The sequence below is a fragment of the Scyliorhinus torazame genome, chromosome X, assembly GCF_047496885.1.
Source record: "Scyliorhinus torazame isolate Kashiwa2021f chromosome X, sScyTor2.1, whole genome shotgun sequence".
NCBI lineage: Eukaryota > Metazoa > Chordata > Chondrichthyes > Carcharhiniformes > Scyliorhinidae > Scyliorhinus > Scyliorhinus torazame.
The window spans coordinates 34776931-34792966 of NC_092738.1; the positions used below are offsets into that span (position 1 = coordinate 34776931).

The following is a 16036-nucleotide window of genomic DNA, read 5'->3' on the forward strand; positions in this document are numbered from 1 at the left end:
CTGTCCGTGTGGAGTTTGCACATTCTCCCCGTGTCTGTGTGGGACTCACCACCACAACCCAAAGATGTGCAGGGTGGGTGGATTGGCCACGCTAAATTGTCCCTTAATTGGGAAAAAAATAAGTGGGTACACTTAAATTTAATTTTTTAAATGGGCTGTCCAAAACAGCTGCAGTTGTAGCTCTCTTCCGCAACAGATCTGACAGAGTGTTTGGAAAAATGGCGCAAGCAGAATTTAAGGACCAACTGTGTAAGATTCAACCAGGTTTACACACGATTCAGAGCTGTAACACTGATCAGCCACTTCATCCCAGCAAGAAAGATGGACTCAATGTTCCTATTACAGCACTCCTGAAGTGACCAACCACTGGAACAGGGATGTTAACAGTAACACCAACAGTCATTTCCAACCTTAAGATATTTGAAAAATTGATGCAAAGACCGTCTGATATGTAACCTCCCATTTTGCTTTTCCCTCTAGGGTGAGCCTGGCAAACAAGGAGCTCCTGGTTCTGCTGGTGACCGAGGCCCACCTGGCCCAGTTGGTCCACCTGGTCTTACTGGTCCTTCTGGTGAACCTGGACGTGAGGTATGTAAATATTTTTGCATTACAATTCTGGAGCTGTTTCATATTGTCTCCTGTATATTGTGAGTCTGACTGTCTTATATCTGCTGACAGGGCAACCCTGGCGCTGATGGTCCCCCTGGCCGTGATGGTTCAGCTGGCATGAAGGTAAGATAAATAAATGGTGCATTAACATCGAAGGATTCAGTGAGTTTTTTTCACAATGGCCTTGAACTTTGTCATAAATAAATTCAAAGACTTAAATAGAAGACTGGCCACAAATCCATTTCACTGAGAATCATTAAGTTAGTTACAAAATAAAGCTCTCTCTGTCCTACTAACCTGCCTGCAAGTTTCAGAAGACCCCTGACCCACAGTTCAGTGAACCCATATTTGGTAGGAACTGAAACTGCTCCAATCACCACAATTAATGATTGAAGATGGGACCATCATGTCAACGTGATAGGTGGCTGAAATTAAAGGAAGTACAGGGATATGGGAACAGGGCAGACATAGGCTGCGGGATTCTCTGTCTGCAGATTCTCGTCCCACCGGCAGCGCAGCCACGGCCCCGCGTTTCCCGACGGCGTGGGGTGACCCACAATGGGAAGCCCCATTGGCCGGCTGCTGGAACGAAGAATCCCGCTGCCGACGGGGGCGCGCATCGCGCCGGAAAACGGGACTGGCGGGAGGGAGAATCCCACTCCCTGGATTTGGATTAGCCTCATCCTCGCTTCCTCCAGTCAAAGAAAAAAGCAAGTGCATGTGGAACTCCGACACTGAAAAAGTGTGAATTTGAGAGGTTAAAGGATTCCAGTTACCAAACATTGCAATCAGTCACTTTATTAAAATATAAAAATGATTAGACAGTGGGTAAAATCTGTCCAAACAGATAATTAGCTAGGTTCCATACCAAATTAGGCGGACAAATAAAGATTAGACTAAATTAACTGTAACAGCTAAATAAATGGTTTATTCCTTAATTAATCCAAACATCAGTCAACATTGTCACAATTATTCGGAAGAACAATGTTGACATTTTTTTTTCATATTCTTTACTTTGTGTTTCAGTTCATTGAGTTGAATTGTGATATGTGTTGAGTTCACTTTTATAAATGTATCTGTATAAAGTCAGTGACATACCAAGGGAGAGGTTCACACACAGAAGATGCTTGTACCCAGGCAATGTCAACAATAGCAAGGTGGGGAGGGTCCATTAATCCCAACATAGAGCCAGTACTGCATTCATAGAGGTGGAATTCCATGTGTCAACATCATGCATAAAAGAGATTTTGTGCACGTCAAAAATTTGTCAGGCAGAGAGGGCTGTGCACCTGTGCCAGAGAGAGGGTTGGGTGGGTTGAGCATATATCCAGTTTTAACCTGTTCCAGCGATATATTTTTCCCAGGTATCACCGGTGTCACATGTCCAGTTTTTACTAGTTCCGGGGAGGGATGATTTTCCCAGCTATTACCAATGCCAATTGGATTGCTTGGAATGTGTTCAGTGATTACTGGTGTCAGACAGAGAAGGGGGTCTCCATGTACTCCTAGCAGATAGTTGCTTGATAGACACTGTCACGGCCAGGCAGAAACAGAACAGCCATAGTTACAAAATTGTTCACTGGACCAAATGATTTCCTCCTTTTCCTCTGTCCGTGAATTTTATTTATAAAAGGTGTTCAATGGTCATGGCTTCCTTTTGGAACATTCTGCATGCTGTCATTTTATTAGCCTTTCCAAAACATTTTTAAACATCACAGCTTCACTACATTCTGCAATACCTATTTACAACCCAATAATTAATCATTTTTTTAATACTAAACCACAGCTGGTTTAAGGGCTGGTTTAGCACAGTGGGCTAAACAGCTGGCTTGTAATGCAGAACAAGGCAGCAGCGCGGGTTCAATTCCCGTACCGGCCTCCCCGAACAGGCGCCGGAATGTGGCGACTAGGGGCTTTTCACAGTAACTTCATTGAAGCCTACTCGTGACAATAAGCGATTATTATAGGGGCTGGTTTAGCACAGGGCTAAAGAGCTGGCTTTTAAAGCAGACCCAGGCAGGCCAGCAGCACGGTTCAATTCCCGTACCAGCCTCCCTGAACAGGCGCCGGAATGTGGTGACTAGGGGCTTTTCACAGTAACTTCATTGAAGCCTACTCGTGACAATAAGCGATTATTATAGGGGCTGGTTTAGCACAGGGCTAAAGAGCTGGCTTTTAAAGCAGACCCAGGCAGGCCAGCAGCACGGTTCAATTCCTGTACCAGCCTCCCCGAACAGGCGCCGGAATGTGGCGACTAGGGGCTTTTCACAGTAACTTCATTTGAAGTCTACTTGTGACAATAAGCGATTTTCATTTATTTCATTCAGCTGTCAGTAAATGGACTGGGGGTGTTAGTGCTATATGTCATGAGTCATCACTCAGGCCATTGATTGTAACTTGGACTGAAAAACATTGAATCAAAATGAAGAGCATTAAAGATCAGAAGCAAGAGGAGCTGGGGTAGTGCACACATCCCATTCAATGAGATCATAGCTGGTCTACTTCAGCACCATTTTCCTGCACAATCCCCATGTCCCTTAATATGTAGAAATCTATCACTCTCGTCTTGAATTTTAAAAATTCCTTGAAGGGATGTGGGCTTCGCTGGCAGGGCCAGCATTTATTGGCCGCCCCTAATTGCCCTTGAACTGAGTGACTTGCTCAGCTAGGTCTGGAGTCACATGTAGGCCAGACCGGGTAAGGACGGCAGATTTCCTTCACTGAAGGACATTAGTGAACCAGATGGGTTTTTACGAGAAGCGACAATGGTCATCATTAGACTTTTAATTCCAGATTTTTATTGAATTCAAATATCATCATCTGCCCTGGCGGGATTGAACCCGGGTCCCCAGAGCGTTACCCTGGGTCTCGGGGTTACTAGTCCAGTGACAATACCACTATACATCCGCCTCCCCTAAATATACTCAATGACTGAGGTTCCACAGCTCTCGATGAGGTAGAGAATTCCAAAGAATCGTTCAATATGTAAAGTATAATTGTGTTATACGATAGTCAAAGTCGTTATTTGATTTAAAGGAACCTTTTCAAGCTTTTAGCATCTATCTTGAATCCTTGTGGATCTTACTTACCCTGTCAAAAGTTTGTAGCATTGCAGGAAGCCATTTGACCGACGAACATATAAGTTCGGGGCAAGATTGTCCACTCAAGCCTGCTCCGCCATTTAGTAAGATCATGGCTAATCTGCTTGTAACTTCAATCCCATATTCCTGCCTTTCAAGAATAGCTTTATATTCCAGATTTATTAATTTAATTTAAGTTCTACCAGCTGCCTTGGGGGGATTTGAACCCATGGCCCCAAAGTATTAGCCAGGGCCTTTGGATTACGAGTCCAGTAACACTACCACAAGATCAAAACCTCCCACATATTGGCCGATGGTGTTGCTGGTGGCTTCGGATTTGCCAGAGCAATCCAAAACTAATTTCACTGCCCCACTTTCTCCCAATTGTTTTGTATCTTTTCCTGCTTCAAATGTTTATATACTTATTGCTTCAAAAGGGATCTCTACTTCAACCATTCCTTGTGGTAATACAGTTCATGCTCCAAATAAACTGACTATGAAATAGTGAAAGCTAATTTGTCTATTGAAAAAGATTTTAGTCCTCTGGAGATCAGTGATTGGCTGATGATAGCTTTCTTCTTCCTAACAGGGTGACCGAGGTCAAACTGGGCCTGCAGGTGCTCCTGGCTCTCCTGGTGGACCTGGCGCTCCAGGGCCTGTAGGCCCGACTGGCAAACAAGGAAATAGAGGCGAACCTGTAAGTATCAGTGTCTTTAGAACATTGACATTGTTTAATTTCCAATAGCTGGCAAATGATAAATATGTAACATCAGCCACATGAGTCAGATTTTTAAAAATTCAATTGTTAAATTCTTTACGTTTAGCTTCCTACATTTTTTCAAAGGGTCCAACATAAAGTAAATTTGATCAGTGGCAATCTTTGTGCAGACCAGTCATCCTGTTTGTGTTTTATTACTGAGTTAATAAAGTTATATTCCTTTGTTGTAGGGTGCTCAAGGTCCAATGGGTCCTTCTGGTCCTGCTGGTGCCCGTGGTATGCCTGTAAGTAATCTTTATAATTTAACCTTGCGAAACATTATCATGTGGGACTTTTTCAATTAATTTGGATGAAGGTCAGAATTCTCTGGCCGTTGGGATTCTCTGCCAACAGCGCAACAGCTTTCCCGACGGTATGGGGTGGCCTCAATGGGAAATCCCATTGACAAGTGGCGGGAAGGGAGAATCCTGCCAGCGAATAGCACGCAGCCGCGGAACACACGGCTGGGGAAGCGGAGAATCCAGCACAAAATGTTAGATTAAATATGTAAGCTGTCAGAGAAAAGAGAAATTTATTGTGTTAAGATCTACATGCCTCTGCAAGCCAGTGCAGACACAAACAGCCAAGTGGCCTCCTTCTGTGCTGTAACCATTCTGTGATCACATATGAAACAGCTGAGATTGCTAAACATTGCAGGATTAAGGTCACGATTTTCATGGCCCCCAAGGTGGTGGGCTGAGAGGTGGTGGGCATGTGGGGGTTGGTTTGGGAAAATAGTGGGGAGCTATATTGAGGTGGCTCCCCAATTCAGTCCCACCACTTGGGGTCAGCTGCCAGTGGTGACAACAGCTGTGGAGTGGTTGCCTGGAGAGTCGGGCAGCCGACTTAAACGTTTAAGGACACGATTTCAGGCCTGTCGGTATTGTGTCAGTGACGGGAAGGCCCCTGGGCCTTGTGACGGGGCTGCTGATGGAGGTGGCCTCTCTTTGGCAGGGGGCTCCATGCCCCAAAGAGGGAGCCTTGGGCACGCAGGGCTAGCTCCACAGTCCCAGTGGGCCATCCAGAGGGAGCTGCTTGCGTGGCCCCTCTGATTTTAATTTTTTGACTTACCTCTGCGCCTCCTCGATCTCTGAGCTGAATTAGCAATGCCCACCTCTCGTGGTTTGGGTGCTGATGATCTCGACCTCCTGACCCTCTGATTGGGGCGGTCATATTGGGAGCCCATCCTGGAGGAAGCCAATCAGGTAAAATTGCTGAGCCACTCCTGGTGCTGATAAGTCCCTACACGCAGTCCTACAATGATCCAAGCACTTTGCTCATTTTTAACCAGAACTGCTGGCATCAGGAATATGATCAGAATGACTGTCCACGTCCATTTGAAATGATACTGCAATGTAATTTAATGTCCAATGGAATTTTAATTTACCATGTGAAATGTATACACTGATATTGTCATTTCAGGATCATTTCCTTTTGTAAAAATTGCTACATTTTTAATGCAAACTATGAGTCTCATTCCAAATCAGCGCGATTTGATAAGCTTGAACCTCTTACATTAATTCTTTCTTCAGGGTCCTCAAGGTCCTCGTGGTGATAAGGGTGAAGCTGGCGAGACAGGTGAAAGAGGACAGAAAGGTCACAGAGGCTTCACTGGTCTGCAAGGTTTACCTGGTCCTCCTGTGAGTATTTTTCAACACAAACAACACATTGCATTCGGATTCTTTTCACTTTTTATGAACTCTTGCATGCAATCTAACCAACCTTCTTTGTAAAGATCCAAGGATTTGCATTCACATTGCACCTCATCATGTGTTGAGAACACTATAAAAGACTTTGCATCCAGCGAATTATTTAGTTATTGTTGTAATTCAGTCAAATGAGGCAACAGAATTGCACTCAGCAAAATCCCATATATGAAAGAATAACTATAAAATCTGTTTTTCGTGAGTCATTAAATTAGAACACCATAAGAATTCCATTGCACACATTCCAGTCGTGACACAGGATCATTAACATCCACCTCAACAAGCATACCTTTATTTAATGTTTCATCCATCGGCGGCAACGCAGCACTCTCTCAGTACTGAAATCATTCGTCACCCTAGATTAAATGCTGAAGTGGGATTTGAAGTCGCAAACTATTGCCTCAGCAGCAAGTGTCACACCAACTTAACTAGGGCCGGAATTGTCCGGTTAGTGGGATTCTCTTTCCCCGCTGCCAGCACACCCCCACCTGCAGATTTCCCAGCAGCATGGGGTGGTTTCAATGGGAAATCCCATTGACAAGCGGCGGGAAGATAGAATCTCACCGCCACTGAATGTGCGTCATAGAATCATAGAATTTACAGTGCAGAAGGAGACCATTCGGCCCATCGAGTCTGCACCGGCCCTTGGAAAGAACACACTACCCAAGCCCACCCTACCCCGTAACCCAGTCACCCCACCCCACCAATTTGGACACTAAGGGCAATTTAGCATGGCCAATCCACCTAACCTGCACATCTTTGGACTGTGGGAGGAAACCGGAGCACCCGGAGGAAACCCACGCAGACACAGGGAGAACGTGCAGACTCCGCACAGACAGAGACCCAAGCTGGGAATCGAACCGGGCACCCTGGAGCTGTGAAGCAATTGTGCTATCCACTGTGCTACCGTGCCTTCTGGCATGAGTTGCAGCGGGACCAAGCAGTACAGTCTAACATGGTGAAATACGGCAGGCAGTAGTAGGCCTTCCAGTCACTCCACCACAAAACCCGAAGAGAAAAGGCTGCTGTAGTAAAAAGGCATTCGAAAATCACATTAAAAAAGGCATTGGAAAAACACATTTTTGGTAGACATAATTAAGCTTACAAAATTAAAAATAATTTGAAAAGGTGCAACAATTTTGATGAGATAAATCATTTTTAAAAGTGACATTTAAAATGTCGGATAAATCATGCTTAAAACATGATTTATCAGACTTTTAAAAGGTTTCACATGAAAAAAAATCTACCTATTTTAATTTGTAAAGTGGTGTGGTCCTCCTTATTACGCCTGAAAATACCAGTGTACAATTTTAAAGTGGAATTAATTTGTAATTAATGAGCATTAATCCAGATTCGTGCAGGTTTCCATACCATACAGTCACCATAGTGTAGAGTGAGGCCATTCGGCCCATTGAGTCTGCACTGATCCTCCAAAAGAGCACTCTACCTCTCCCCGCCCTATTCCCGGAACCCTGCCCATGGCCGATCCCCCTAACCTGCACATCTTTGGACTGTGGGAGGAAACCAGAGACATGGGCGGAAAGTGCAAACTCCACACAGTCACCCGAGGCCGGAATCGAACCCGGGTCCCTGGTGCTGTAGAGGCAGCAGTGCTAACCACTGTGCCGCTATGCTGTTTGAAGTAGCAAACAATCACGAGTAATGGGTTGGTCCATTGCAGCTTTCAGATTGCGCAATATAGTGCTTGTGTATTCCAGAAGATGCAAGGCCTTTTCAGCATTTAGTAGGAGCAAATGGTGAAGCACTGTAAAGTACAGCCCATTGAATTGTCTCTTGACCCCGTTGGTTTCTTGGTCTGTCCTTACCCCCATTGTAAACACAGAGAAAAGGGGTGGAGACCTTACATAATCGGATCAAGGCCCAAATTCCTATTCCTGTCCATTTCGATTGCATACATTTGTGTCCCTAAAAAGTAGGAACATTGGGGCTCTGGTCTCATATCAAAGCATGGCTTGCTGTGGATCTAACATTCGTCATTTTATGTAGTTCATCCCATTGTTGCAAATTCAATGTGAATATATAAAATTTCTTTCTTTCCCAGGGTCCTTCTGGTGATCAAGGTGCTGTTGGTGCTGCCGGCCCTGCTGGCCCTAGAGTAAGTATTACCTGTAATCTTAATGATGATGCCCTCTAAATAACACCATTACATCCTGACCTCAGTAATGGGCAAATTATTAAATGTCACTTATAATGAAATGGATGAATCAAGGCCAGTCAGCATGGATTTGTTAGGGGAAGATTGTGTCTGACGAATTTGATTGAATTTTTTGAGGAAGGAATAAGGAGGATCGATGAGGGTAGTGCAGTTGATGCGGTCCACATGGATTTCAGCAAAGGTTTTGACAAGGTACTACATGGCAGACTGGTTAAAAAATAAAAGCCAATGGGATCCAGGGGAATGTAACAAGCTGAATAGAACATTCGCTCAATGACAGGAAACAAGGAATAATTGTTGACAGGTGTTTTTGTGACTGGAAGGCTGGTCCCAGTAGGGTTCTCCAGGGTTCAGTACTAGGCCCTTGCTTTTTGTGGTACATATTAAAGATAGGGGAATGATCAAGGAGTTTGCAGACGACACAGAAATTGGCTGCGTTGTTGACAAGGAAGATTGCTGTGAACTGCAGGAAGATATCAATGGACTGGTCAGGTGGGCAGAAAATGGAATTGAACCCAGAAACTTGTGAGGTGATGCATTTTGGGAGGTTAAACAAGGCGAAGGATTTCACAATAAATGGGAAAATACAGAGAGGTGTGGAGGAAGTGAGGGACCTTGGAGTGAATGTCCATAGATCTCTGAAGGTAGCAGGACAGGTTGGTAAGATGATCAAGAAGGCATATGGAATCCTTTCATTTATTAGCCGAGTTATAGAATATAAGAGCAGGGAGGTAATGCTGGAATTGTATAAAACACGAGTTAGGCCACAACTTGAGTACTGTGTGCCATTCTGATCACCTCATTACAGAAAGGATGTAATTGCTCTGGAGGGGTACAGAGGAGATTTACCAGGATGTTGCCACCCAGGACTGGGCAATCACAGCAATGAGGAAAGATTGGAGAGGCTGGAGTTGTTCTCCTTGGAATAGAGGAGGCTGAGGGCAGATTTGATTGAGGAGGTACAACATTGTGAGGGGCTGGATAGAGTGGATGGGAAAGGTCTATTTACCTTAGCAGAGACGTCAGTAACCAGGAGGCATAGATTTAAAATGATTGGTAGAAAGATTAGAGGGGAGATGAGGAAAATATTTTCATATAGAGGGTTGTGGGGGGTCTGGAACTCACTACATGAAAGGGTGATGAAGGCAGAAACCCTTAACTCATTGAAAAGGTGTCTGGATATGGATCTCAAGTACTGTGACCTGCAGAGTTATAGACTGAATTCTGGAAAGTGAGGTTAGGCTGGGTGGCTCGTTTTTCAGCTGACGCAGACACGTTGAGCAAAGTGACCTCTTTCTGTGCTGCAAAAGCTCCTATGATTACAAATCTTCTCTCTCTTTGAACTCCACAAAACAAATGCTTCTCTGAAACTTACAGCTCTTTTCAGATTAAAATCGGAGGTTGTATTTAATTATATGATTGAATGGGCATTGCAGCCTAGTATTATGGTTGGTTCCGGAATAGCAATATGGAGGTCATGAGTTCCGATCCCACAAAAACAAGTTCTGAAACTCAGTTCAATAAATCTGGACACCTGTGGCTTGATATCAAGAAAAATGACTGTGGAAATTGCCGAATTGTTTTTAAAAATCTATCTGGATGATTCAGGAAGGGATGATACCAGCCCTATCTGACCTGCCCTCTACATGTCTCCAATCTCATACGACTCCATTTTCTCTGAAGTAGCCTAGGAAACTATTCAATTATAAAGGTGCCCACAGCGGCAACTAAGGTTAGCCAATAAATTCAGCCTTGCCAGTATCACCCACATGCTCAGAACAAATATAAATAAATAAGGTTCATTTTTTAGGTCTTCACTCCCTTTAAGAAGTATTTATATTTTTTAACGATGAAGAATGTTGCTGTTGGTTAACAAAGGATCAAAGCATTACTGTTAACAGCTAGTTTCTAACTGTATTTGCTACTCTCTATTTCAGGGTCCTCCCGGTCCTGTTGGGCCATCTGGTAAGGATGGTGCTAATGGTCTGACTGGTCCCATCGGTCCACCTGGCCCACGTGGTCGTTCTGGTGAAACTGGCCCATCTGTGAGTATCATGTCATCTATCCACTCTTTGTGTTCAGCATATTGTCCTTTGATTGAAGTCACTGTAACATCATTTTGCCTAACAAATGCCTAACATATACCTATACAACCTGTTGTAAGTAACAGACAACCAGCAAGCTCTTAATATGAGGAGTCAATTGAGATAACACTTCCTCACTGTTTAAATCAAGACTCATCCCACTATCTCTTTCTCTAGACGATTCTTTCCCATAACTGTGGATATCATCGCTTCCCTGAAGTTAGTGTGTCAGAAGTTCTAATGTTACTATGGATATTTCCCAACAGGGTCCTCCTGGTAACTCCGGTCCTCCCGGTCCTCCTGGCCCTCCAGGCCCTGGCATCGATATGTCTGCCTTCGCTGGTCTATCACAACCTGAGAAAGCTCCTGATCCACTCCGATACTTCCGGGCTGACCAGGCTGCTCCATTCCTTCGTCAACATGATGCCGAGGTTGATGCCACTCTGAAATCCCTCAACAACCAGATTGAAAATATCCGTAGCCCAGAAGGAAGCAAGAAAAACCCATCCCGTACCTGCCGAGACCTGAAACTTTGTCACTCAGACTGGAAGAGCGGTAGGTACCCGTAAGGGTCAAAATGACACATTGGCCTAAAATATAGCACTCACGGTAAAGGGAGGGTAAATTTAGTGGCTGTCACATTTAGAATTCGGGGACAATTCAAGCAAAGAATTTCTAAGGGCTGGATTCTTTTGCTCCGCCGGCTGCAAGAGCGCCACAGGCCGGACACGGACCATGTAAAAGTCCATTGATCTCGGGCGGCAATTTCCTGTCGCCGGGCGGGCGCGGCCGGAGAATCCCGCCCCAAGTGTCATCTTGGGCCAGTTTGGCAGGATGTTTCTCACCGGCCTTTTGGGTGAGATCCACACAACGATTCATTTTTTGGGCCTTGGGGAGTTTCTCCTCAGTCAAGCCCACTTAGAATTTTTTTTCATCACTGGGGAGCTGAACCCGCTGGCCAGACCAGTTCCTCAAGATCGGGCCGCCATTTTGAAAGGCTGCCCCGATCTCTGAGCGTGAGGGTCCCCCACCCACGGGTAATGTCACCACCCACAGACATGAGCACTGCCCCCTCCCTCCAAGTGAGGACACCCTGCTATGGGGTCGCTGAGGGCCCCCCTTTGCAGGCCTCCCAACCCCCTCTTTCACCTACCCCCTTTTCAGGACCCTCACCTTTCACCCCCCCACCCTCATAAATCCTGCCATCTATTTTTATTTTCAAATCTATCTTTACTTGTTGGATATAGCAAACTAACACACCTTCACAAATCAATGGCACCACATTTCAAATATCCAAAATTGGGTTACAGGGATAGGGTGGAGGCGTGGGCCAAGGGCTGGTGCAGACCTGATGGGCCGAATGGCCTCCTTCTGCACTGTAAATTCTATGATCTGGCCCTTGTTTGCATCACAGCGTATGATCTGTAAAATAGTTTTATCAGACCAATTTGAAAATATTCATCTTTGTTTCAAATGACACTTCAGGTAACATTTTAATCAATAAAATATTCCCATTCAATTCTTTTAACTGAATTCCATATTTTGTCAAAGGAAATATTCAGCATGGCTTGGAATAAATGTCTTACCATTTCAGTGGGACATTCTTTGTACAATTTCCCATCCGGACTGCTCTGTAATTTTGCGAATATGTTCTATCACAGGTGATTACTGGATCGATCCTAACCAGGGCTGCACACTCGATGCCATCAAGGTCTTCTGTAACATGGAAACTGGTGAGACCTGTGTCTATCCCAACCCAACAAGCATTCCACGTAAGAACTGGTGGACCAGCAAGGGTAAAGACAAGAAACATGTATGGTTTGGCGAGACTATGAATGGCGGTTTCCATGTAAGTGCCTGAATAATTCTTGTATGAATGTTAACAATAAAAAAGTGATAGATGTTGACTGTCAATCAATAACTTACCCTAACACTGGAAGGAAAAGCTATTGACCACTTGACCTACTTCAGCCTCCCTCCCCATGGCGTATTTCCTGGCGGCAGAGGTGGCCAGCCATTGGCCAGCGACGGGGTCCCGCCGATGTCTATGGGGTTTTGCGAGCCCCGTATCCATCGGTGGGACCGGAAGATCCGGTCGGGAAGGGCTGGAAAACCTCAGCCTCTATAAGAACAGGAGATCAGTCATATCAAAACACATCCCTATTTGGTAGATCTCCACTCGGTCTACCTGCTTTATCACTATAATCCGTCAGCCTTTGTGAAATTCACCCGATGGTTCAATCTGATTATCTGGTAAGTTAATAATACCAATTTTTTTTTTTAAACCACCAAATTCATTCCCCAGGTTTGTGCTGAATCCATTGATCTCAGCTGAGGCACTCAAGTTAGGGAGGGGAAAAGTGGTCAGGGTCCTCACCTATCATTGCTTTCCAGTGACCCATGGAATCATATTCCAATGAAGAGTTTACGAAACCTTCAGAAGAGGAGGAAGAAACATAACCCACTTTGTTGACTCTTGAATCCATTGACACTGGTTTGATGGTCTTCTGGAAACTTATTCTACATTCAATTGTGCTTTGAGTAAAGCAACTCCCTCTGTACTGGGAATTAAACCCTTCCTCAAGTGACTTTGGCAAGTTTATTGAGTGTGCATCTTATTCATACTTATTTGAAATGATATATTTGCAATGATATATTTGCACCTTGAACCCCAACCAGTATTCATTCAGAGCACCCTTTAACCTTAGGACTGGCTGTTGCTCTTCTCCCCTCTCTCTATTGCTGATCTCCATTTGTGGTGATATGGGGATCTGCCAACTGCCTCAGTCCAATGTTTCTCAGAATGTCTACCTCCTCCATTTGCAGCTTTAGATGTTCAAACATTTATTTACAATCCAATAACATTTATATGAAGTAGGTTTTTTGAGAGCCACACAAATCTTCATGGATTCTTTCCTGTTAATGAGCAAGAGCTCCAATTGATGTTGTCCTTCTCGGAATGCAGGGGTGCAAAGGCCAAGTACAATGCCCTCGTGCCTTATTGGTTGAGATCAGCAGACTGCAGTGTTAACCTGAAAATGTCCTGATCTCTATTCCCTAGCTGTCAGGCTTATGAGAAATTCTTAGCAATTTGTTTTTTGTGATACTATTCAAAGAGTCTGACTCTTTCTTTCCCTTCTCTTACAGTTCAGCTATGGTGATGGTAGTTTGACAGCCAACACTGCTGCCATCCAGATGACATTCCTGCGTCTGCTGTCCACTGAAGCCTCCCAAAACATCACCTATCACTGCAAAAATAGCATTGCCTACATGGATAGAGCTTCTGGTAACCTGAAAAAGGCCCTTCTATTGCAAGGTTCAAATGACATTGAAATCAGAGCTGAAGGAAACAGCAGGTTCACATACACGGTCTTGGAGGATGGTTGCACGGTAGGTTTTGGGATTTATTTCTAATTAAAGTGAATAAGTACATTAAATCGAGTTATGGTACTTGAAAGATTTATTTCCTTTGCAATGTGAGACTTGCAACTTCTGTAACCATCTTGGGAAAATCGAGAGACATCTTGAACAGGTTACAAGATGAAGTGCCTCATGACAACAGATCACCACCAGGGTTAAAGGGCGGGAACAATTTAATTGGGTGACCTGCCAATCGCATAGGACAGGGCTGTGATCTAGTACAAAGGGTTGGATTCTTCCACGCTGCCCACCACAAGATTGCCACAGCCTGAGAATCCTCCTTCCATGGCTGCTGGAGGAACAGAGCGGCAGGAGAACAAAAATAAAAAAGGCGGAGGAGATGATTTGCAGTAAAGTTTGAAAAATAACTTCAAGTTGTTGCATTTAAGTCAAGTCTTTACTGCAGAGTATTGTTTAATTTACATTGGGAGTTGATAACTGAAAATCTCTTATTATACTTTTTCAGAAACATACTGGCAAGTGGGGCAAGACAGTCATCGAATACAGGTCACAGAAAACAACCCGTTTGCCCATTGTGGATGTCGCACCTTTGGATATTGGTGGTTCAAATCAGGAATTTGGTGTTGACATTGGCGCAGTCTGCTTCTTGTAAAATTGTAAGGACCTCAGTACTTTCCAATCACTTCTAGGACTTCTGCACTGAATGGCTGATCCAATCCATCACTCCCATTCATCCACACGCTTACATTTTGGACTTCATGGCCTAGCTGGACAGACTGTGAAAACGGTTAATTTATTTATTGTTTTCCTGTAAGATCGTCAGGTCAGGTGGAAGTGTTGATATCTGTTGAAGGTCCTCCCCTGGATTGTGCCAGCACAGGTATTACTAATCTTCATGCCGTACCAGTCTGTAAAAAGGTTACTAGCAGGAGACTGTGTAAAATATTAAAAAATGGTGCTATGTTGTAAACCCAGTCTGTAACATGGAGAACAATTGATATAAAAAATGTGGAAAGTACAAGTTGATCTGGGCTTCTTTGTGGATTTTTTTTTTTTTTTTTTTGCAGACTTTGAGAGATTCTAACTGCTCCAGTATCTAACTTTGCCTGCCCCCTTTTTCTATCAAGACGAAGGAAGTTTGGAACAACAATATAGAACTTCCCCAGTTTAAGCTACCTCACACTAATGATCTTAAAGGGACTAAACACACAGTAGCAGTGACAGAAGCTAGAAAAAAAAAAAAGGTCCTGATGATCACTCATATTTTCAATTTAATTCAAAACAAAAGGGTGCTCTTTTTTGGCTTCTGGTTTCTTCTTCTGTGGCAGTTTAGTGAACTAGAGGGATCCAGTCAAGATTCGATGGTGCTGAATAAAACAATTCTGAAGCTGCCATTCATGGTGTTACAGAACTGCAACACCAACTTAACATCCAGTCACTTTTATAAGAACAAAAATCAGTATTGCAGCAAAAAATTCTAAGTGGATGATGTGTGGTCTGATCTCCAATGAAATCTGGTGAAAGCCATTCACAGAATTTTTTTTCCTATGTTTTCCAAAGTTAGGCATGTGGATAAAATAAATCCAATTTTTTTTCTCCTACGACCTACTTTTCTCCCTAATTCCATGCATCTCTTGCTTTCATGCAACCTTTTACTTGTAACTAGAGGGGGGAGAAAAAAAAAAAAAAAAGAGGTAGGCTTTTTTTTTTTTGAGGGGGGGGGGGGGGGTGGGGAAACAAACCAAGGATATGTACTATTTTGTATATGTAAAATAGTTCAAATGTTTTTAAATATTTTGCAATACTGGTTTTAAGCATGGTAGACTAGAACATTCCCATCACAACACTAATTAACTTGTTTCCTTGTGAAAAGATTCTGTCACTTGTATTTTTTCTCAACCCACTACCCCTCTGCAGCAATAAAGATAGAAAGCTTTTCTCTAAAAAAAAAAAACACATTTGTTTTGAATTTTTTTTATTTGTATTAAATCCATCCTATGATGTATCGTTGTTGAATGTTTATCTATTCTGGGATATTTCATGACAGAAAAATTAAACAAATAAAACTTAATTTTAAAAAAAAGTACCCACCATGGTTTCAGCAGTTTTTTTGATCCAGAAGATAGCTCAGTGCTTTGCATTTAAAAGGGGCCCAATTTTTTTGCTCCCCATTTTTCTTCCCTTCTTGACTTTGTGGATCCTGGCAGTCGGCAGTTGGCAGTCGCCACCCCACCCCACGGGAT

At 43.7% G+C, this 16036-nt stretch overlaps 1 protein-coding gene across 2 annotated transcripts in view; it reads left to right on the plus strand.

Annotated features, from left to right (window-relative positions):
- col2a1a (collagen, type II, alpha 1a) overlaps nucleotides 1–14819 on the plus strand; it is a 106157-nt gene extending 91338 nt beyond the window's left edge. For both annotated transcript variants that reach the window (XM_072494048.1, XM_072494047.1), the window contains 11 exons: nucleotides 481–588; nucleotides 679–732; nucleotides 4279–4386; nucleotides 4638–4691; nucleotides 5979–6086; nucleotides 8215–8268; nucleotides 10266–10373; nucleotides 10679–10967; nucleotides 12074–12261; nucleotides 13560–13802; nucleotides 14299–14819. In XM_072494048.1, coding sequence (XP_072350149.1) covers nucleotides 481–588; nucleotides 679–732; nucleotides 4279–4386; nucleotides 4638–4691; nucleotides 5979–6086; nucleotides 8215–8268; nucleotides 10266–10373; nucleotides 10679–10967; nucleotides 12074–12261; nucleotides 13560–13802; nucleotides 14299–14445 — 1461 coding nt within the window. In that variant the 3' untranslated portion in view covers nucleotides 14446–14819. The remainder of the gene's footprint in view (nucleotides 1–480; nucleotides 589–678; nucleotides 733–4278; nucleotides 4387–4637; nucleotides 4692–5978; nucleotides 6087–8214; nucleotides 8269–10265; nucleotides 10374–10678; nucleotides 10968–12073; nucleotides 12262–13559; nucleotides 13803–14298) is intronic.
- Nucleotides 14820–16036: the final 1217 nt, after the last annotated feature.